Source organism: Amblyomma mixtum, chromosome 3 (assembly GCF_055824585.1).
Source record: "Amblyomma mixtum isolate Tamu chromosome 3, ASM5582458v1, whole genome shotgun sequence".
Taxonomy (NCBI): domain Eukaryota; kingdom Metazoa; phylum Arthropoda; class Arachnida; order Ixodida; family Ixodidae; genus Amblyomma; species Amblyomma mixtum.
In genome coordinates, this window is record NC_143014.1 from 180,088,253 (window position 1) to 180,108,274 (window position 20,022).

The following is a 20,022-nucleotide window of genomic DNA, read 5'->3' on the forward strand; positions in this document are numbered from 1 at the left end:
CGTACCACAGCTTCATTTGCTGCTCACCCACAGTGCCATCGGTATAGTACCACCCACATTTTGAGCTGTGCAAAATGTTTATTAATATTTTTCTTTACCGCAATGTTGAGCACAATTTGTTCGCAAAAAAAAACTTCTTTGCACTGCCACATTGCGGGGAAGGCACATTTATTCTTAAGCTTCAGCTGCTCTTTCTTCTACGAAAACACGGCGCATGTTTAATCGTTGGCCATACTTCGCACTTCAGGACGGTTTTTAGAGCGGCACCGAATAATCCAATGCCGTGGTAGGTATATTTTTTTTAGAATTGGTAAGTAAAAGCCAATTGAATACATGTGAACTTGTCAATAAATAGATTATATTGAATAAAGTTGTTGGACAACATTTTAGCTGTCTTGGGAGTTTTTAAAAGCTGTTAGTAGCATTTCGTGAAGTCGTCACCATGCTTCTATGGGGAGACGTGCTGGGTGCAGCAAAAGTTCTCAGGCCACAGTGTCTGCTTTTGAGTTGTGTAATGGGGCACATATGTCACCCCGAAGATGGGAGAACGAGAAATATCATTCTCGTATCTGAGAATCTTGGCACCTTCATAGGCGTCTCAAGAGGTAGAATATACTGCTAAGAAGCCGGCAGTGTGGGAGAGAAATTTTTGACGCGGCTGTACATTGATGAGCTTGAAGTATTGCAATCCACACTGTGAAAAAAAGCATATAAAAATTGCTTTCATAAACTCTCTCCAGTTGAAAAATGCTTTTGTCCAGTATTCCTGGGTATGAGCTTTTTAAAAATGCCTAATATGGCTTGCATGCCACGTTTTGCAACAGCACTGCAGAATTTATCTGTGTTGCAAGGTACGGGTTGTATACATAAGTGGCGTAAAGATTAAAATTAGCACATGCGCCTAGGCACATAAGAGCATAAACGGGCAAAGGGAGAGTGGCCAAAACTGGACAGCAAGTTCATAGCATGCCTTCGTAATAACTGCTATGCGATCAGCAAATGTATTAAAACACAGGGATAAAATAGAAAAAAAAGGAAATAAGTTGCGTAGATGGAGCGCACACAGCCTTTACTGAGTGCTGTACGAGCACACCAAGGCAGTAGCTAGTGTGGAAAGCTTGGGTTTCAGTAATGAGACGCAACATTGTAATTCTAGGCAGGGTGATCCAGGGAAATATTCCACATGTAGCACCGAGAATATTCCTGTGAAGCTTTTCCTATTCATTTGATATCTAAATATGACACTCAAAAAAGCCCGTATACAGGTAATACACGTTATGTCGTCCAACGGAGTTATTCGGCAGTATTTTTCTAACACTTCCAAATCGTGTGTAGAATTCGTGTATAGGCCTAAAGTTCCCATCGTTGGCTCGATGGGGAAGTTTGGAAACGCCTAGGTACACCACCTCCCCAAAGCCGATTTTAGCAGCAGTAGTCAACTAGACAGCAGTCAGTGACGCTCAAAAGTGATGTCTCCCGATGCGCGTATCTTTCGAGCAGCGTTCGACCAGGTCCTCCCAATGTGATTCAGCCACTCGTTCTCTGCCCACGTTGTCACAGCTCGCTGAGCCCCATCAGCTGCTTGTTTGTGAATCAATGTCAGTTATAAGAGAGAGTTTATTTTGCGTGACCTCTGAAATGAAACGCGAGCATAGACGCCCCCTCCTGGAACATGGCCATGCTTTTTTTTATGCCTTTTGTGAACTATAATTGAGACAGTCAGCGCCGAGGAAGGCTTACATTTCGCAAAAGCAATGACCTACCTGGGGCTCGAATAAACCTATGCAGTTTGACGAGGCTCTGGGTAATTTGCTGCACCCTCAAAACTGGAATATTCTGGACAATCGCCCCTCGGCACTGCAGCCGAAATGGCACACGTTGTTCCGCTATTGTCACAACATATGTAGTGAAGCTGAGCTCTTTCTGCTCTGAGATGATAAGTTTGCAACATTCATCCGCCGCGATGGCTCAGTGGCTTTGGCGTTCGGTTACCCCAAGGTCGCAAGTCCAAATCCCTCCCTTGCAGGCAATATTTTGATGGAAGTGAAATACAAAAACGTGCATGTGCTCTACGATGTCTGCATAGGTTATTGAGCCCCCGGTGGTGCGATATAATACTGACTCCTCTACTCGTACAACAGCGGCCCTCACAGCCCATGTATACGCTCCTGGCCGTGAAGCCCCAGGTACCAGATATATGATTTTCAGACGTTCGGTGACTGATACACGGCGGTGTCACAGGGTTACGCGACTTACAAATCTTTCCAGTGCCTGGAGCGGTAGCAGCAACTCTCCCAGTGCTGGTGCAGTTTCACCGCTCTTGTTTCACTGTCTTTATGGAGGGTGTCTCAAGACCACGGTAGCGTCGGCCAGATCTGTCATAAAGGTGCGATCTCCTATAGTTGCCTGTAGTACTTCTGGGCCGACGGTGCTGGTGCCGCATGACACCTTAGTTGTGCAACGCAGACGCTGGGGCAAGCGATAGACCCAGGTTGTATTGTCGACTAAGGTGAACACTGTCTATACTGTGCTGTGTTGTGTCTTGGTTTCTAACACGTCCTCGCCGCGTTGCCTCTCTATAAGGGAGCATACGAAGAGTTAGGTCCACCGAAGTTGGCGCATTCTCAAGAAGAAGCAGATCGTCATCATGAACGCAGGCGAGTCCATCATCAAGACCATAAGCTGTTGGTACAGTTTCAGATGTAATTGGGAAGGTGGGGAGATGGGTGCGCTTTAATGTAACGTCAGAACGCCACAGGTAACAGGTGCCACCTCTTAGTCTATTGCTATCGTGGCAGAGAGCATGGTGCCCGGAGTATAACTCAGAACTTCGCAAATATAGTCTTATATAAATATATAGCGCTCGTTAAGCAAAGCTGGAAGGATCTTCACGTACACAACGGCGCCCAGCCGAAGGCTCGATTTGCAAGAAAATAAAGAGGCCAGCCACGATAGATCTGGTCGGGCATTTGAGCGTCTTTTCAACACCTACGCCAAGCGGCAGTTCACAATGAGACCAAGGGTATAGCCAGGGTTGTACCAGTAGGCTTCTACCGGTAAAATACTGCGTGCGAGAACACGACAATCCTAAACTCCTGAAATGGCATATGTGCATGGTTTAAAACGCAAGTCTGAGGGGTGAAAACTGCCTCGGCGAAGAAAATAAAGTAGAAACTTTGCCAACTTGCAAAGGAAGAAGGCAAAAAGAACAAAATAGGCTGCCAGCATATTTGACGCTGCTGTGACAGGTGAGGCCGGATACAGAAGCTAGACCAAAATTTCTCAGCGCTTTAGACCCCTCATCATCTGCTTGCGGCTCGTTATGCACTATTTACGAGTGCAATGCAAAAGCTTCGTCTACTTCGCTAACAACCGATAATCGCACAACGACTGGGCAAAATCCTCATTTCTGCTCTCTTACATTATTAAGTGAAGCGAGAAGAAGTAGGCCTCAGCGACAAGTGTGCCATTACATAAGCCGCGGCTGGAATAATCAAAGTCAGGGTCGTCAATTCTGAATTGTCGCACACAGGCGGTCGGTAGCCGTTGGCAGTGAAGTTTGGATAACGGCTTCTTACTTCTAGTAAGTCGTCTCTTTGCTTCTTTCTTTGTTTCTTGGGCGCTGCACTTTAACAGCGAAACCTGGAAGAACATACTGATGCAGTACAAACTGTAGCACCCAAATCTAAAGTCGAGGTTATGGCAGTGACTAATAAAATCCCGGTGGCTGCATTCTGGGGCTCAATGTTTTTTTCCCATGCTGGCGTACACCCTCTGGAATAAACCTTGCTGCTGGACTGGTTGGCAAGGCAAACTTAAAAGTACAAGAGCAGTACACAAATGACCACAGGACGAAGGAAAGACGGCACCACATGCATTCTAAAGAACGTAAAAGCAAAGACCGTCACAAAACTCGATCGATTATGCTCATTTAAATGAGCATAACTGATAACACCAGTAGCATACATATATCAGATATTAGCACCTAACTTACATTTCTACAAATTCAGCATGATGAGAAAAGTCTATTGATTGGAAGAAATAACTGGCATAATAAAACATTCATTGACTAGGTGGTTAAAAAAAGCAGAGCAAAGAAATCCTAAGATGTGATAGATTTTGCCTTTTTATCCGCAAAAGTGCCGATGCAGTACTGAGATTACATGTTTACTTCAGGGAGAAACTGGGTGCATTTTTTTGTGATCATTTCTTAACTTCTACCAAATTCAGAGTAGCAGGTGTTTAAAAGGTAGACACCAAATTTTTCATACGATATTTTTGCATCAGAATGTTGCACAAGAGATTAGTAAATATGAATTGCCATGTGCAATTTGCTGATGCTCAGTACCTAATTTATAACTGAATCTGTTCTTCCAAGCAGTTCCAGTTTCAGCAGTCTAAACATGGTTGAGATCGATGTCACAAGTGATTATTCATTCACACCAAGGCATACAAAAATTGCAAAATAATAAAAATGACAAAGCAATGGTTATACTGCAGTTTTTGTACTCCTCACGTGATCGCATACCCGCCTGTAACGTTGCAACCATCGTCTGGCAACTGAAACTGAAAGTACAGAAGAAAAAAAATTCAATAAAAATTGTCTATTGCTGACAAACTCCACGTGGTGGTCAATGTTTGCTAATGTCATGCGCATCATTCCAGAAGCAAAAGTAAGGGAGAATTTTGGCATCTCCACTTCTTTTGAAAAGCATGGTTTAAAATTAACAAGGCGAACAGCTTCGGTTGCCACTATGCACTGCAGCACACCATTAATGCACTCTAGAATAGATCATGCAAGTTTCACACAAATACTGCTTCTGTGCTTTCACAAAACGTCTGAAAAAAGTCTGCACAAAAAGGTCAGAAGACATCAAATTGACCATGTAAGAAAAAATAAGCATGCAGCGCCACTGCTTATGCTCGCACGATAAAGAGCTCTGCGAGCACAAGCAGAACAGAACAGGTTAGGTGCCCGGCTCGAACGGCAGCCATCATCTTCAGCTCTTTGAGGCTTGCACAAACCGCTTTCGTCCATGGAATGGCATCAGCAAGGATAAACGTGGCCGCACCACATTTGGTACCACTGTGCACCACACAGTTGGTGACCTAGGACAGCCTGAATGCGCTCGCAACTGGCACACTGCAGCTGTACCTTCGAGTTCCTGCTTTGCCATGGACCTACCGCAAGATAAGTGGCACCCTGGAACATAAGTCGCTGCTTTTGGGTCGCCGGTACCGCAGCCTGTTCATATAAATGTTCAGACCTCATGGCCAGCTGCATGCTGAAGTCATCAGCAATCATTCTGATATCATTCTACGATCACTGTTATGTAAATGTTTCCCTCGCTACACATTTTCGTTGGTCTTGCTGGTCGAAGGGCGTCTGAAGCGGTCGTCTTCCTCCACTCTTCCTTACCTTCTCGGAAAAGCTTGTGCCACTCAAAAACACCTGATCTACCCATGGAAGTGTCACCGTAGGCCTCCTTAATCATGTTGTGAGTATTTTTGCCCGTTTTAGCAAGATTTGCTCAAAATTTGATCGCGTATCGCTGATGCAGTAAACGCTCGACGATTCTGCGTGACGAGACGTTTCGACAGGGGTTCACAGTACAAGCGACCTCCTCTCTTCAACGGCCGAGAGCCGACTGCCGATTTTCCCCTGCATTCCCAATATCCCCCTTCAACGATCCTGCATGAGCAGACCACCTCTCGTCCGCCCGTTCACCCAGGAAAAAACCAGTCCTACTACTTTCAGAACAGACCATGTATGTGAGCCAAATGGAAAAGAGGTTGGAAGAGTGTAGGGTAGGAGTTGACGTGATTTATATGCAGGATGGTCAGAAGGTAAACCAAGTGTTGGCTGGACTAATGTATGCGGATGATATTGTTCTACTGGCAGACAACCGAGACAGGCTGCAGGAACTAGCTAAAATCTGTTGTGAAGAGGGCAACAAGCTAGGACTCCAGTTCAGTAGAGAGACGTCAGGGATAATGGTCTATAATGATGAGAAGGGAGACCCACTAGAAATACAAGACACTATGATAGACCATGTGAGAACTTGTAAGTATCTAGGTGTATGGCTAAGTGAAGGGAAAAAATATCTGGAAGAGCATGAGAGGATTTTGAAGGATAAAGGAAAAAGGAATTCAGACATTATGAAGCATAGAGCACTATGGAACTATAATAGGTACGAGGTGGTTAGAGAAAACGTTGGTTAGAGGGGTATGGAAGGGAATCATGGTACCGGGCCTCACATTTGGAAATGCAGTCCTGTGCATGAAATCAGAAGTACAGTCAGGGCTAGAGGTCAGACAAAGAAGTGTAGGAAGGCTAGCCTTGGGAGCCCATGGGAACACTCCGAATGAGGGAGTCCAGGGAGATATGGGTTGGGCGTCGTTCGAGGTTCGGGAGGCCATCAGCAAACTGAAATATGATCAGAGACTCACTGAAATGGAGGAAACAAGGTGGGCAAAAAAGGTGTACAAGTATCTGTACATGAAAAGTATTAACACAAAATGGACTAATAGAACCCGAAAGCTAAGAACGAAGTATTTACGGGTGAGGGATGGGACGCAACAAAATACTAACGTGAAAGCGGAGGTAAAGGAGACGGAAAGAAAGATGTGGAAAGAAAGAATGCAGGAAAAATCGGCGCTAGGCATATATAGGACACGAAAACAGGACATCAAAAAAGAGCGATTATTCGATAATTCGCGGGGCAGTTCACTGCTTTTTGAGGCTAGGACAGGAACTCTGAGAACAAAAACGTATAGGTCCAAATTTGAAGAAGTGGATATTTTGTGCTCTGCTTGTAAAACGGAAACGGAGACCATAGAACACTTGGTTCTGAGGTGCGCAGAACTCCGCCCAGCCCTCCCAGAGGGGGCAGCAACGGCCATAGAGATAGCGCTGGGATTTACTGGGGAGGACGGGCGAGTGGATGGGAAAAGCGTGACATTGACGAAGGGGAGGTTGGAGGATTGGTGGCGGAAATCAAGGGAGGGGTGAATTTCGAGGGGAAAAGGATAGACAGATTAGACATTGTAAGAGCGAAAGGGAAAGAAAGGGAAAATAAAAATAAATTAACAATGGGGGAAGTATAGGCTAGGTGGCGAAAACTACCGCCCGGTACAAAGGGTAAAGCCATTATCATCCATCCATCCGTCCATCCATCCGTCGATCCGTCCATCCGTTCCGTCCATCCATCCATCCATCCATCCATCCATCCATCCATTCATCCATCCATCCATCCATCCATCCGTCCATCCATCCATCCAAGCCGGATCCATGCCTGAACTCCTACCAGGAGCCGTGGGGCCGGCGTTATTGCGACTATTCGACCGGGTGAGAATAACGGAAATCCAAGCCAAAGCGTTATTGCTACCCGGTGGAAATAACGAAAAGCCGGCCCAAAGCGTTATTTTCACCCATGGATTGCCTTGGCTTCGTTTATTGTTGGCGGACGGGATTTGGGCCGCCGTTTTTGCATCGTTTGCTTGTTTGATCGGCCCCTGTCAACGCCTGGACTTGTGATGTCGGGGTCGCGCTTCGATTTTAGGCGGTGTGGTAAAGTTTCCTATGGTCATGCAGGCGTTTGGCATCATTCCCACCGTGTATATGTGACCTTTACTTTCGCGTGACGCGTTGTGATCGCTTGATTCGTTGTGAAAGGACTCTTGTGTGTTTGCGTTGTTTGGGTGCTCGCGCTTGTGCAGTGCCTTCGAAGACGCTCCAGCTTTCTCCGGAAAATCTTGTTATAATTCGACATGAATACGCTTTCATTTCGCGTAATTTATGAGTTTTGCGAGTAGGCATATGTGCGCTCATTCGTTTCGGCATTCAACCTGATTTGCGCAGAGGATATATGTTAATAATGATAATAATAATGATATATGTTAATAATGATATTAAGGATATATGTTAATAATAAGTTAATAATGAGAATTCATTACAACGTGGGGCAGGGTCATAAATACGATCCAGGCACGGTGGTTTTGCAGTCCCCGAGGCATTCGTCAGTTGAAGCGAGCAGTGGTTCCGTATGTACAAGGTCGTCCACCCTTAACACGCGAGTGCGTGGCCCCACTCTGGAGGGCCACGGCACGGCCGCTCATCGCAGCCAAGTGGCGCAGGAGAAGTTGGACCTGGACGTGGTGCTTCACGTCATCTACCACTTCGCTTCGATGCGCGGCCGTGTCGTGCGCAGTGGCCCTCCAGAGTGAGGCCACGCGCGTGTTCGTACTAAGAGTTGACGACCCTGTACATTCCAAACGAATGGCAGGAGTTTTCAAAACGCACTTGGTGAATATTGCCCACGTGCTAACTAGTAAATTGCGCGGGGATTTTACAATTGTTAAAGATGCACTGCCTCTTTCGAAGTTCCCTGGAATCGTTTGCCTTGCAACGATTAACTCGGTCTACATCGGGGGAGACAACTAGAAACACCCAGGCGGCTGAAAGAGCATCGCAGTGATGTCGGCAAGAATCGAACAGCTGCTGTGGCAGAACATGCACAACCAGGGCGTGAAATTGCTTGGGAGAGTTTGGAAATCTTTGCCACTGAAAGAAATTTGTAAGTGTGGCTGCACCTGGAATCCTTTATAATATAGATGATTCCGAAGACAGTCATCAGAACAAAGGGAAACCTTCACCAGGCTTATGCAAAGTCATTGCCCTGATTAGTTAAGGAGCTGCTTTGTCATGACCGGTCCTTCATTTTGAACGAGCAACCTGTTAGGGTTCTGAAATGTCAATCAACGTGTTCGACATGGTCAGTGACCAATGTTTCATTCTACTATTAAGGCAAGATGAAAACTTCACGACGTGTGCCCTATGCACCGAAGCTAACTGCAGTTGCGCCCTAAGCCCACAATATATTCCACAATTAACGTCAAAAAGGTGGCCAGCAGGTTCAGAATCCTTAATTGTTTTGTAACACTTCTCTCAAGCTGCCTTGCCTGAATCCACGCACATTTTGTGTTAGAAAGCATGGGTGACAGAAAAGACATTACAAACAATTGGTGTATTGCATTGGTGTTCTGTGGGAATACTTAATTCCGTCAGTAGGTCATGCTAGATGGCGTGGCAATGGTGTATACTCCCCCCCCCCCCTTTAAGATGCATTCATTTACCTATGAGATTGAACGTCTTTTAAGAGATTAGGGTACCAGTTATAATAGCATAGACATGATGGCACGTGAACAACTTTCATAACTGGCTTGTCTTTTGAATTTCTTATTTAATTGCAGTATTGCTTTGCATTGAAGCCATACTAATAATGATTCATTTATTCCTGTGTACAGTGCTTCAGCCAGGAAATAAATTGATTGGTTGCAGCTCATTTCCCATGTTTTCATTCCTTGTTTGTGTGCTTAAACCACTCAAACTCATATGCTTTCTTCAATTCTAAGCCAACTTTCTCAATAATAACTCACCTTGTAAGCAATGCATATAAGCAGAAGTAATTCACACGGCACATTTCACTTGGCCGTAAGTGTCACAAGGACTCAAAATCGGCAACTTCGTATTGGTTAGCAGCAAGGAAAACCTTTTTTTTTTCATTGTAATAAATCTTGGTACTGTGTAGATATTTGTGTATGTTAGTTGCTTTTGAAATGAGGTCCTCGACGTGAGCATGGTCGGCCGCAATTTCATGGCACTTTGTGCACTGCCAACTTCGTGCTTCTGCTAACAAGGTTTGTTGAAGTGCTGTTCAAAGAGCTGGGATCATGTATTGTTGGCACCAGCTTAGCGAGAACCACTGGAACTTGCAGAAGCATGATGAGTCCTTCAACTGGGGCTATTTGATCTTGCAGTTTAATGATCATTTTAATGTTGGATAGTCGTAATTCAGCTCTTGCTGTCTTATTAATATGAGTGGTAGACACCTTTGACCATGCCCCGAAATCTCAACTTTACAATCCAGAGGTATAGACACGTTATACAAAAAGTGTTTCAAATAGGTATTACATGTTTCGAGAAAAATTTTTACCAGTTTTGGCATTGGCAGAGCAGCAAAGGCGGGTATTAAATTTGAATCAAAATAGTTGTTTTACCACACATTCTAAAATTCTCTGCAATTCTTGATAAAATTTGGGAGTGATATTAGGGTGGCAAGATGTTTTTAGCATTTCAAATGCCCTTTTTTTGACGACAAATTTGTCACAACAATATTGATATTTCTTTTGCTTTACTATAAATTTTTCTTTCTTTTTACCATTCAGTTTCAACACTACAGACAGTCTTGTTTTCTGTTTTACAACATCTATTTCTTTCCTCTGGTGCACTGATTTTCAGCTTTTCACAAGCACTACAATGAGCCCTATATTTCATCACGTAATGACCACATGTTTGAAGTCTGTGTTCTCGCATGTCATATGTTCATTTTATCTACACACCAGTAACGACTGGAACCACTTTTTTGCCTTTGTCACTGCGATCATCAATAACATCACCTTCAAGAAAGCTGCAACTGATTTGTTCTGTTAATAATTTGTTCTGTTCACCCATTTCTCTAAATAATGCCCTTGAGCCTTGAGAGTGAATAAGTAAGGTGATGGAACAAAATATTTTAATGCATAACTTCTTCAAATTGAAATTGAATTTTCTTTTCATGCAAAGAGGGAGCAGCCACAAAACGCTACTGCTGTCAGTGGCTTGACAAGGTGACCCAACAGGTGATGACAAATGCAGTGTATATACCGAAACACTAAATGAAAAGCATGGGCAGGCCGCCACGGTGGCTTAGTAGTTTTGGTGCTCAGGTGCTGACCTGAAAGATGTGGGCCTGATCCCGGCCTTGTTGGCCTCATTTCAATGAAGGCGTAATGCTAGAGGCCTTTTGTACTGTGCGATTTCGGTGCACGTTAAAGAACCCCAAGGGGTCGAAATTATCCACAGCCCGCCACTACGGCATCCCTCATAGCCTGAGTCACTTTGGGACGTACGATAAACAACATAAAACCAAACCTCAGACAAGCATGGGCTCATTCTACTTGGTCATAAACTGCACACACATACTCATTACAGCTTATTGAACAGCAGAACAAAAGCAAGTGGTCAACTGTCCCATATACGATACGAAAAAAGAAGTAGGTGAATAAGCAGCATTATTTAAAGACGTGGGGTGAAGCAACGAATCATCCATTTAATTTATACAAAGGGAAGAAAGTTGATATATGGCACCCACCAAGCTAAAGAATAGACAGACACTCCAACATAATCACCAGTAAACAAAATATATTGAGGAAAACGAGGTTTCAGGCAAGTTTGTATGACACTTCAGATGTAACTGCAGCGCAAACACCCACATTCCAATTAAGGAACACACGCATCCATGGATTCTGCAGCAGCCGCATGTGTGTCTGAGAGAGAAACATTTATTATGACGCAACGTGAAGCGCCGTGGATATCTTGTGCCAGGGTCACCAAAGCCATCTGGTCCATATCAGCTTGTCCGATGCTGTGGGTAATGCTGTAATTGAAAGACAATCATCATCATCATCATCAGCCTGACTACACCCACTGCAGGGCAAAGGCCTCTCCCACGTCTCTCCAATTAACCCGTTCTTTTGCCAGTTGCGGCCACTGTATCCCCGCAAACTTCTTAATCTCATCCGCCTACCTAACTTTCTGCTGTCCCCTGCTACGTTTGCCTTCTCTTGGAATCCACTCCGTTACCCTTAAGGACCAGCGGTTATCTTGCCTTCACATTACGTGCCCTGCCCAAGCCCATTTCTTCCTCTTGATTTCAATTAGGATCTCATTAACCCCCATTTGTTCCCTCACCCACTCCGCCCCCTTCCGGTCTCTTAACGTTACACCTATCATTTTTCTTTCCATAGCTCGCTGCGTTGTCCTTAACTTAAGCTGCACCCTCTTTGTTAGCCTCCACGTTTCTGCCCCATAGGGGAGTACTGGTAAGATACAGCTGTTGTATACTTTTCTCTTGAGGGATATTGGTAAACTACCATTCATGAAGTTTAGAAGAGCAAGTTGCTGGGCTAGTTGGTGCTGTTGCTATATATTCTCTGTATTTCGCAATAAAAATTCAGTTGATAGTCAGCGCCTGTGTACGTCCTTCCTTGTTTCTTGTGTCCCGTCCTTTACGCTGCTCCACCACGATACCATTCATGATCTGAGAGAACCTGCCATATGCGCTCCACCCCATTCTTATTCTTCTGGTTATTTCCCTCTTATGATCCAGATCTGCAGTCACTACCTGCCCGAAGTAGACATATTCTCTTACTACTTCCAGCACCTCGCTACCAATTGTGAACTGCAGTTCCCTTGCTAGGCTGTTGAACATTACTTTGGTTTTCTGCATGTAAATTTTTAGCCCCACCGTTCTGCTCTGCCTGTCTAACTCATTGATCATGCTTTGCAGTTCTTGTCCTGAGTGGCTTAGCAAGGCGATGTCATCAGCGAATCGCGAATTACTCAGGTATTCTCCATTAACTCTTATCCCCAACTCTTGCCATTTCAGGCCCCGCAATACCTCCTGTAAGCAGGCAGTGAAGAGCATTGGTGAGATCGTGTCTCCCTGCCTGACACCTTTCCATATTGGAATTTTATTGCTGACTTTATGGAGAACTATAGTAGCTGTGCCATCGTTGTAAATATCTTCCAATATTTTCACATACCACTCTTCCACACCCTGATTCCGCAATGCCTGCATGACAGCTGAGGTTTCCACTAAGTCAAATGCTTTCTCGTAATCAATGAAGGCTACATACAGGGGTTGGTTATATTCTGCGCATTTCTCTATCTCCTGATTGATAGTGTGAATGTGGTATATTCTCGAGTATCCTTTACGAACGCCTGCCTGATCATTGGTTGACTGAAGTCTAAGGTTTTCCTGACTCTATTAGCGATTAGCTTAGTAAATACCTTGCAGGCAACGGACAGTAAGCTGATCGGTCTGTAATTCTTCAAGTCCTTGACGTCTCCTTTCTTATGAATTAAGACAATGTTAGCGTTCTTCCAAGCTTCTGGTACTCTCGAGGTCACAAGGCATTGCGTATACAGGGTGGCTAGTTTTTGTAGCACAATCTCTCCTCCGTCCTTCAACAAATCTGCTGTTACCTGATCCTCACCAGCTGCTTTCCCTCTTTGCATTGCTCCTAAGGCTTTCTTTACTTCATCCTTCTTTACTGGCGGGATGTCCCATAGCTGTGCTCGACTGCCTCTCTCAGTAACCTGATGATTACATTCGCTGCTGTATAGGAAGGCAATGGAGTTCAGCTCAAGTTAAGGACATTTTTTTAACATTTTCTTTAACAAATTTTTTAAACATTCTTTGTTTTTTTAATCATGAGGAAGGCGATATTACAAGAAGGGGCATTACATTAATTCTTGACAAATTTGCAGCTGAGCAGCTGTATTCGTCATTTGACAAATTGTTTAACTGCGCTTTTTTTCTCAGTGTTCAGAAAATCTTTGATGTGATAAAACATAGGATTTTACCAAGCAAACTGTACCTGCTAGGCTTTTGAGCTCCCTTTTTCGCTATCCTTGAGAATTTTTTGTATAGCCATTCATTATTAAATTAAATAGCCAAACTGAACCTGGTGGTAAACTACCAATATATAGAGGCTGGTAAACTGCTGGATTCTATTTTATCTTCCATACTATTTAAAAAAATTTAATCACTAATGGCTTGAGCTTGATAACTTCAGGTGCTTGGTCTTCCAGTGCATGGACTGCACAGTTTTGCTCACAGATCAAGTACACTTTGAGACAACAATACATTAGTTGCAGGAAAACATAAATTATATATGCTTAAATCATTTTCTGGCAATGGAATTTCAGTTAACGCACAAAAACAATGATCTCTTTCAGGAATATTTCAAAGACTAACAGATAGAGTGGTATTTTACTTAATCGTGGTTCTCTATCCTGCAGCTGTAATTCAATAGAATATGTGAACTGAATCAAATATCCTAGCATATTCTCTTATACTATAGTGGTATCTTATTATGTTTGTGTCACATTACGGAAGATTCTGTGGTTGCTCTTTAATGTGAAATCCTTGGCTCTAGTATCCATGAGAAAAAAACAATATTAGAACTCAGTTATGATACTCTTAGCTAAGATATTACAATATTTGTTTCAACTCCTTCATGTTTGCCATGTGGGCAATATAGCTTGAAGAATGTTTGAAATGTGTTTTGAATAGCCGTCTTCTGTCACCAAGTCTACACATTTTCCTGTTTCTAGGTCTTTCCAGTCTTTCTTACAAACAGACATCACCATTTTTTACAAACAGAAATTACTCATCACCATTTTTAGATATGAAACTTTTCAATAGAATCTACTTCCCATCGAAAGTTGCAGAACCACAAAATTTAGCTGGGTACAGGAAGGCAGCACACTGGCATATATATACCTGACAACTTTGGTGGATCACACAAACAGCTCTTTACTGTACCATCCGTGCACAGCCTAAAGGGGCAGCTGAAGCTGCTGTATTATTCTTCAGTGTTTTGCTGCATTACCACGCGCAGTCTTCTGGCAGTGAAAAAGGTGTGTGTGCGTGCAAGTTAAATGAAAGTGCTTTTCCGAGATGACATCTTGGGAAAGAACAGGTGAGGCTGAAAATGTTTAAGCACACTTCTTGCAAAATCACATTCTCATTATTGATACACTAGGATCAGCATGACTGTAACATTTCAAAAAGAAAAAAAAAATAATCTGTATTTGTTGTGCTTGTAATAATTGTTTCGTGTAGCTTTTGGTTGTTTTGATTCTTTTGATTCCGGTAGGAGTAATTGCACATTTTGCCCTTATGTATCTACAATTGTCAGGCTGTTTGTAATCTTTAATTTAATATTGTGTGAATGGAAGAAAAACAGCAAAGAGGTCTTTTCAAAAATGTGTGAACAGAACGAGTGCAGTACATTTTTTTTGTTCTGCTCAGTAAATGACCTGATTTGAAACTTTGCAAACATTATTCTGAACATATTGATTTATGATTGATTTATACTGCAATCTGGGCCTTTAAATTATTTCACAGGGGCTGTTGGCTCTTATTGTACTGTCTGCATTATTTTTTCAGTGAGCACAGGTTCATCTGATGGTATGTTCTTCCATGCTTCATCTTTAATGGGGTAAAATGTGTGCTTTACACAATTTTCTTGCTCAGCAGCTTTGATAACAACTAAATTCAAGAGCTTTCAATCTGACATCTTAACAATAAGCAAATTATTTCTACTTCTATTTAATAAGAAAAGTTGAGCTTTGTGATGACCAAGTAACCATATGACCCATGTCTCACATTGCAGTTCTAATCCCCACTGTCTCTCTCTGCTTGATGAAAATGCCATCATACCTTTCAATGAAAATTAAGTGGGTCTTGTACTGATATTGCACTTACTTGAAGGAGCGTTAAACCTTTTTTCTACAGTCATGAAGGCAGAAACTGATAAGCTATAGTTCAGGTGAAATATAATTTGCTTTCACTGGGCAATTGCCATCTGGATTTACATACGTGCAAGGGAAACATCCTAAACTGAGAATTTGACATAGTTGCAGCTGATATGAACTAATATCACCCAGTCTCAACCAGAAATTTGTTGGCCACAGTTTCAAATTAAGAATCGTAGCTGTATGCTAATATATGATGCCACACCTCTTGCAAAGCAGCTTCACTGTTCGAGCTGGAACTAAGTGAAACTGTGTAATCAAAACTGAGGTGTGCCTGAAACATCATTGCAAATAGTTCCAGTTAATGACATAATAAAAGCCAAATGTTTGTCCTGGACCAATAGCAGGTCAACTTCACAAGCATGGCAGATTTCGAGTGGTCACCAGCTATGGAAACCACAGGGTTGTGTGTGATCTCAGCAGGGGTCAGTTGGGATTTGTGAGAGTAAACTGTCTACATTTTCAGTTGATACCTGTCAAAAGCCTGCAGGTATTTCAGCTGTGTTAAGGCTTCTGCTGTAATCTTTCTGTGGAAGATATGTCCTAGCTGGGATTAGTTCTTTTATAAGGAACAGCTCTTAAAGGGATCTGCTTTTACACTGGCTGAGCTTGAAAAACAGTAGCAGGGAATAAAGTGTGTATACACTTTAGTTACCGCAGTGGGAACTGCTCGAGGAAAGAGCTGGGTATGGACTTGTAGGCGTGGATGCGAGTGCTCCTGGCCCGTACAGTTTCGCCCATTTGGGCACCCCAAACTCAGTGCGCTGCAGCCGCGATGAGAATCACAATTTGAAAAATCTAAAAACTGATGCGGATATTATGGCCAGCTATAATCAACCTCTCAATAAATAAGGTGCATTACTGCAACTGGTAAAAAGTTAAATATGTTATTTTAATTTACAAGCCTGCGGGTTAAATAAACATCTTAGCTGTATTTAATCTATTTAAAAAATTGCCACATCTTCAGTGAAACAATCCGTAGGCCATCAATTTTGAACTTATTATAGCTTGTAGAGTACTTTCTCGAAGATGAATTAGGATTGGCATATATATGTTGCAATTGAAAACTCTCACAGTCACCTGCTGAATCAATTTGATTTTATTTTTTGTTTTTGCAGTACACGCTTGAGTTATTTTCTACTTCAGTGACTACTACACATTTCACATTGCAGTAAAAACCAGTTCAGCAGCAAATGTCGGTGCACATATACTACGACGCATTTCGCTAGTGATTACTTCTCTGTTGCAAGTGATCAACCTGTGCAAGCTCACCCCGTTACTCATGCTTCTGGCCGAAAACCTCAACTGCAGCCATGGAATCAGCATTCTTGAATATGCATGACATCTGTGGTCATGTTGTCGAGGTGGTGATGTACGTGATTTGTGTGCATCTGGGAGAGACAATATGAAGTTAAATTTTTGGGCAACATATATGCGTGTACAACCTAAAGTGAGAGTTCAGAGTGCACTCAAGTGTCCACATATAGTTGTTAAATGCACCAGAGCGTCAAATGCAACAAAACACATTGCTGCAGAGTTTTTCACAGGACCGCAAAAAAAAAAAGTAACAGCCAGGAAACGTAGATGAATGTTTAGCGTGAAAAAAAATTGTGCACCGTTGCCTGCAGTTTTTTTTTTATTATTATGACGTGTGCGCCATGTCCTTCTCTGGATTGTTCTGCATGAGCAAGAAGACCAAACAACACAAGTGATGAGTGTGCTATTTTTCCATGATGCTATGCAAACTGTAGCTCAAATGTCCATTCCGCTTCTGAGCAGCTGTCTGTGGAAGGGTTTTAGCAGCTAAGAGGGAGCATGCCCAGAGCGTGCGAAGCTACGGTACGCGTGCTCCTCTTCGCTGTTATCGCGGTGGCCGCGTTAATCCCATACAATCATCGCCTATTGGAATCTCGAAATTGTGTATCTTAAGGTGCAGGTGACAAGAATAACGCGGATGGCAGAAACAAAACCATCGGAGCCAACGCGCGCAACCGCATCTCGTACAGTGCTGCTTGTGCCGTCTGCCGCGGCATATGGTGTCTTCAGCTGACGGCACTCGTGGAGTTTTCTACGCACTCGTGCGGTGCCCCACTTTCGGCTGGATGCCACTGGTGCAGTGCCGTACGTTCGGGTGGGACGAGCATGACACGCGTGCGTGCCACCGCGCCACCGTGGAGACCGACGGTGGAGCGCGGTGCAATCCCGTCGTGCAGCGCACGCTAGCAGACGACGCTGTTCATGCTCGTTGGTTGACGCAGCATCGACGAAGTGGAAAAACGGACGGATCATTACAAGTGGGCACATTTTTAAAAAAATGTTGAATATTACAGCAGCTGCAATGCATTTATTCGCGCTGCAACCACGCAGCCACCGGCCGGCAAGCAATGTGCCTTCCGTTATGAGGAAATTAAAGGTTTGTCAATATTTTTAGTCTTGCAAGTTCTGCCTGCAGCGAACGGCATATGCTGTTCACCCGGCATGCCTGCACTTTATAACATCGAACATTTTGTCAACGTATGCGCAGGCTAAAGGATATCAATAAAGCAACAATGTGGGGCGCTTAGCGGATTGAGGATCACCTGCTGATATTTTCGAAAATTACTCTATCTGAAGCTCTAAAGGCGTATGCATCGAAACCGGCAAGAATAACGCCTTGCTGTGGTGTCTTACAAACCTGCGCCCCCATAATTAATCGCAGTACCTCACGATCAGGCTCGTGAATCCCGCGTTTCCCGGCGATTCTATCAACGCCTGTTACAAGCGCGGCACTGAGCACTGTTCTGAAGAGGCTGTTGCTAATTGTGCAAACTGTTGACTGCTCTAGTTGGCGTCGGCCGCTCGTAGGAATAGCCTCTGAGATCATCGAGGGTCTCGGAGGCCTCGGTTAACGGACGGCAGGAAGAGCAACGACACTCTGTGAGTGTTTCGCACGTTCGGCTGATGTGCAAGGTGACGTGCCACTCGTGTAGTATTTGACGTCACTTCCTGCGCACCGGCACGGAGGCAGTGCGTCTCAGCTGAAGACACCAATAGTTTCGTTTTCGCGCTTTAGGGTCGTTCGCGCTGGCATCACAGCGGCGATGTAACTGTGCCAACAGCCCCACCAAAAATCACCTATTCTGTAAGCGTACTCGCTTTGGCGTGGGGGCTTCCCGCCATAAGTCGTCTTACACAGCGGCGGACAAGCGCCGATAGCGTGTATAGTTTGCTTTTTCTACCCGGCGCCGACATTGCATACGCATTGAACGAATGCCGGAACGGTGTAAACTATCACCGCGAGGCGACTTCCGCGGCATACGATGCGGAAATTATGCAACAATTGCATTATGTAACAGATACAGGCGATCGAGTTTCAATTAAGTATACATGGGCTTCGATCTGCGGCAGCTGGACTGGCTCATGAAAACGTACCACTGGTAAAACGCAGCAACCGCGAACGTAACAGCGGGGTTCTACTCAACGTTTGTTTTGAAAGAAAAAAAAATCAATCCTTCCACTTTTCATTGTGAGGACTATAGAAGCGCCAGCTGCGGAACAACATATAACGCGTACTTCCATCTCGTATCGATATCATCGTTTCACTGTTCCGCACGCAAGCACCACGATCAGTCCTTTTAGTGGCAAAACCTATTGATCACGACCCTTCCTCAAACACACACACTCACGGTGAACTCTCATTGTTCGTGCTCGCTTTTTTAGCTCAAACTTTTGGTCAAATTCTATTCGAACTGAGGGTGCCAAGAGTGGACACGTGTGTAAGGAGAGAGCGCTACCCAGCGGCATTCGGGAGGAGAAGAAGACAAAGCACGAGGAGCGCGTGCGGAGGGGAACGCGGGGCAGGTCGAAGAGGATTACGTGGCAGAGAAGAGAAGAGCGCGGTGGGCGACGGACGTGGACGAGTTCTGCTGGCTCCCCGAGTTCCGGGCTTGGGCCTTAGCCACAGACGTCCGGGCCACCAGACCTGGACTTCCATCGTCGAGAGCCTCAACCACCAGGCCCAGGCGCTACTCTTCTCCGTCCATCCGTCAGCTGCTCCACACAGGCCGCCTCTGGCGCCTACGTGACCTTTTTCCGGGATACCAGACCTGGGAACCGTGCCGGGAGCCCACGAACGCTGACGCTGCGGTAGCATTGCATCGACGTTGGAACGCCAAGAGACTCCTTGACTGCCCGACACCCAGCCAGTCCTCCCCGCTCGTTGCTCGAATAAGAGACAAGTAGTGTGACTTTCCTCTTTGACTTTCTTTTCCCTGTATTGTCCGTAAGCATTTTGTTCTGTTCCCCCGTGTGTTTTTCCCGTGCGTTGCTGCCTTGCTTTCTTGTTCCTTTCCTTTTTTCTCACTCATATTGAAATTGGTTTCCTTTCCGATAAAAGCCGCCTCGTTTATTGTTTGTACTTTTGTGTTTGTTTAAAATAAGACCTGCAATCTCCCAAGATCCTCACAAATTTGGCGTCCACTACGACAGGACGAGGTCGGTTTTTATTTATTTGCCTGTTGTGTTAATTTAGGAACAATATGAGCGCTTCAGATTTGGTTGCTTTAGGCGAGCGCATGGGCTTGTGCGGCGCGGAGTTACGAGCGTGGGTGGAGGAC

The 20,022-nt window shown here is 44.3% G+C and overlaps 2 protein-coding genes across 3 annotated transcripts in view; one reads left to right on the plus strand and one right to left on the minus strand.

Annotated features, from left to right (window-relative positions):
- The window catches only part of LOC149352890 (exosome RNA helicase MTR4-like), a 228,465-nt gene that overhangs the window by 132,605 nt on the left and 75,838 nt on the right, over window positions 1–20,022 (plus strand). The gene's annotated exons all lie outside the window — the stretch shown is intronic.
- The window catches only part of LOC149352896 (uncharacterized), a 152,754-nt gene continuing 143,832 nt past the window's right edge, over window positions 11,101–20,022 (minus strand). The window contains exon 2 of the mRNA XM_089582104.1: window positions 11,101–11,477. Coding sequence (XP_089438230.1) covers window positions 11,428–11,477 — 50 coding nt within the window. The 3' untranslated portion in view covers window positions 11,101–11,427. The remainder of the gene's footprint in view (window positions 11,478–20,022) is intronic.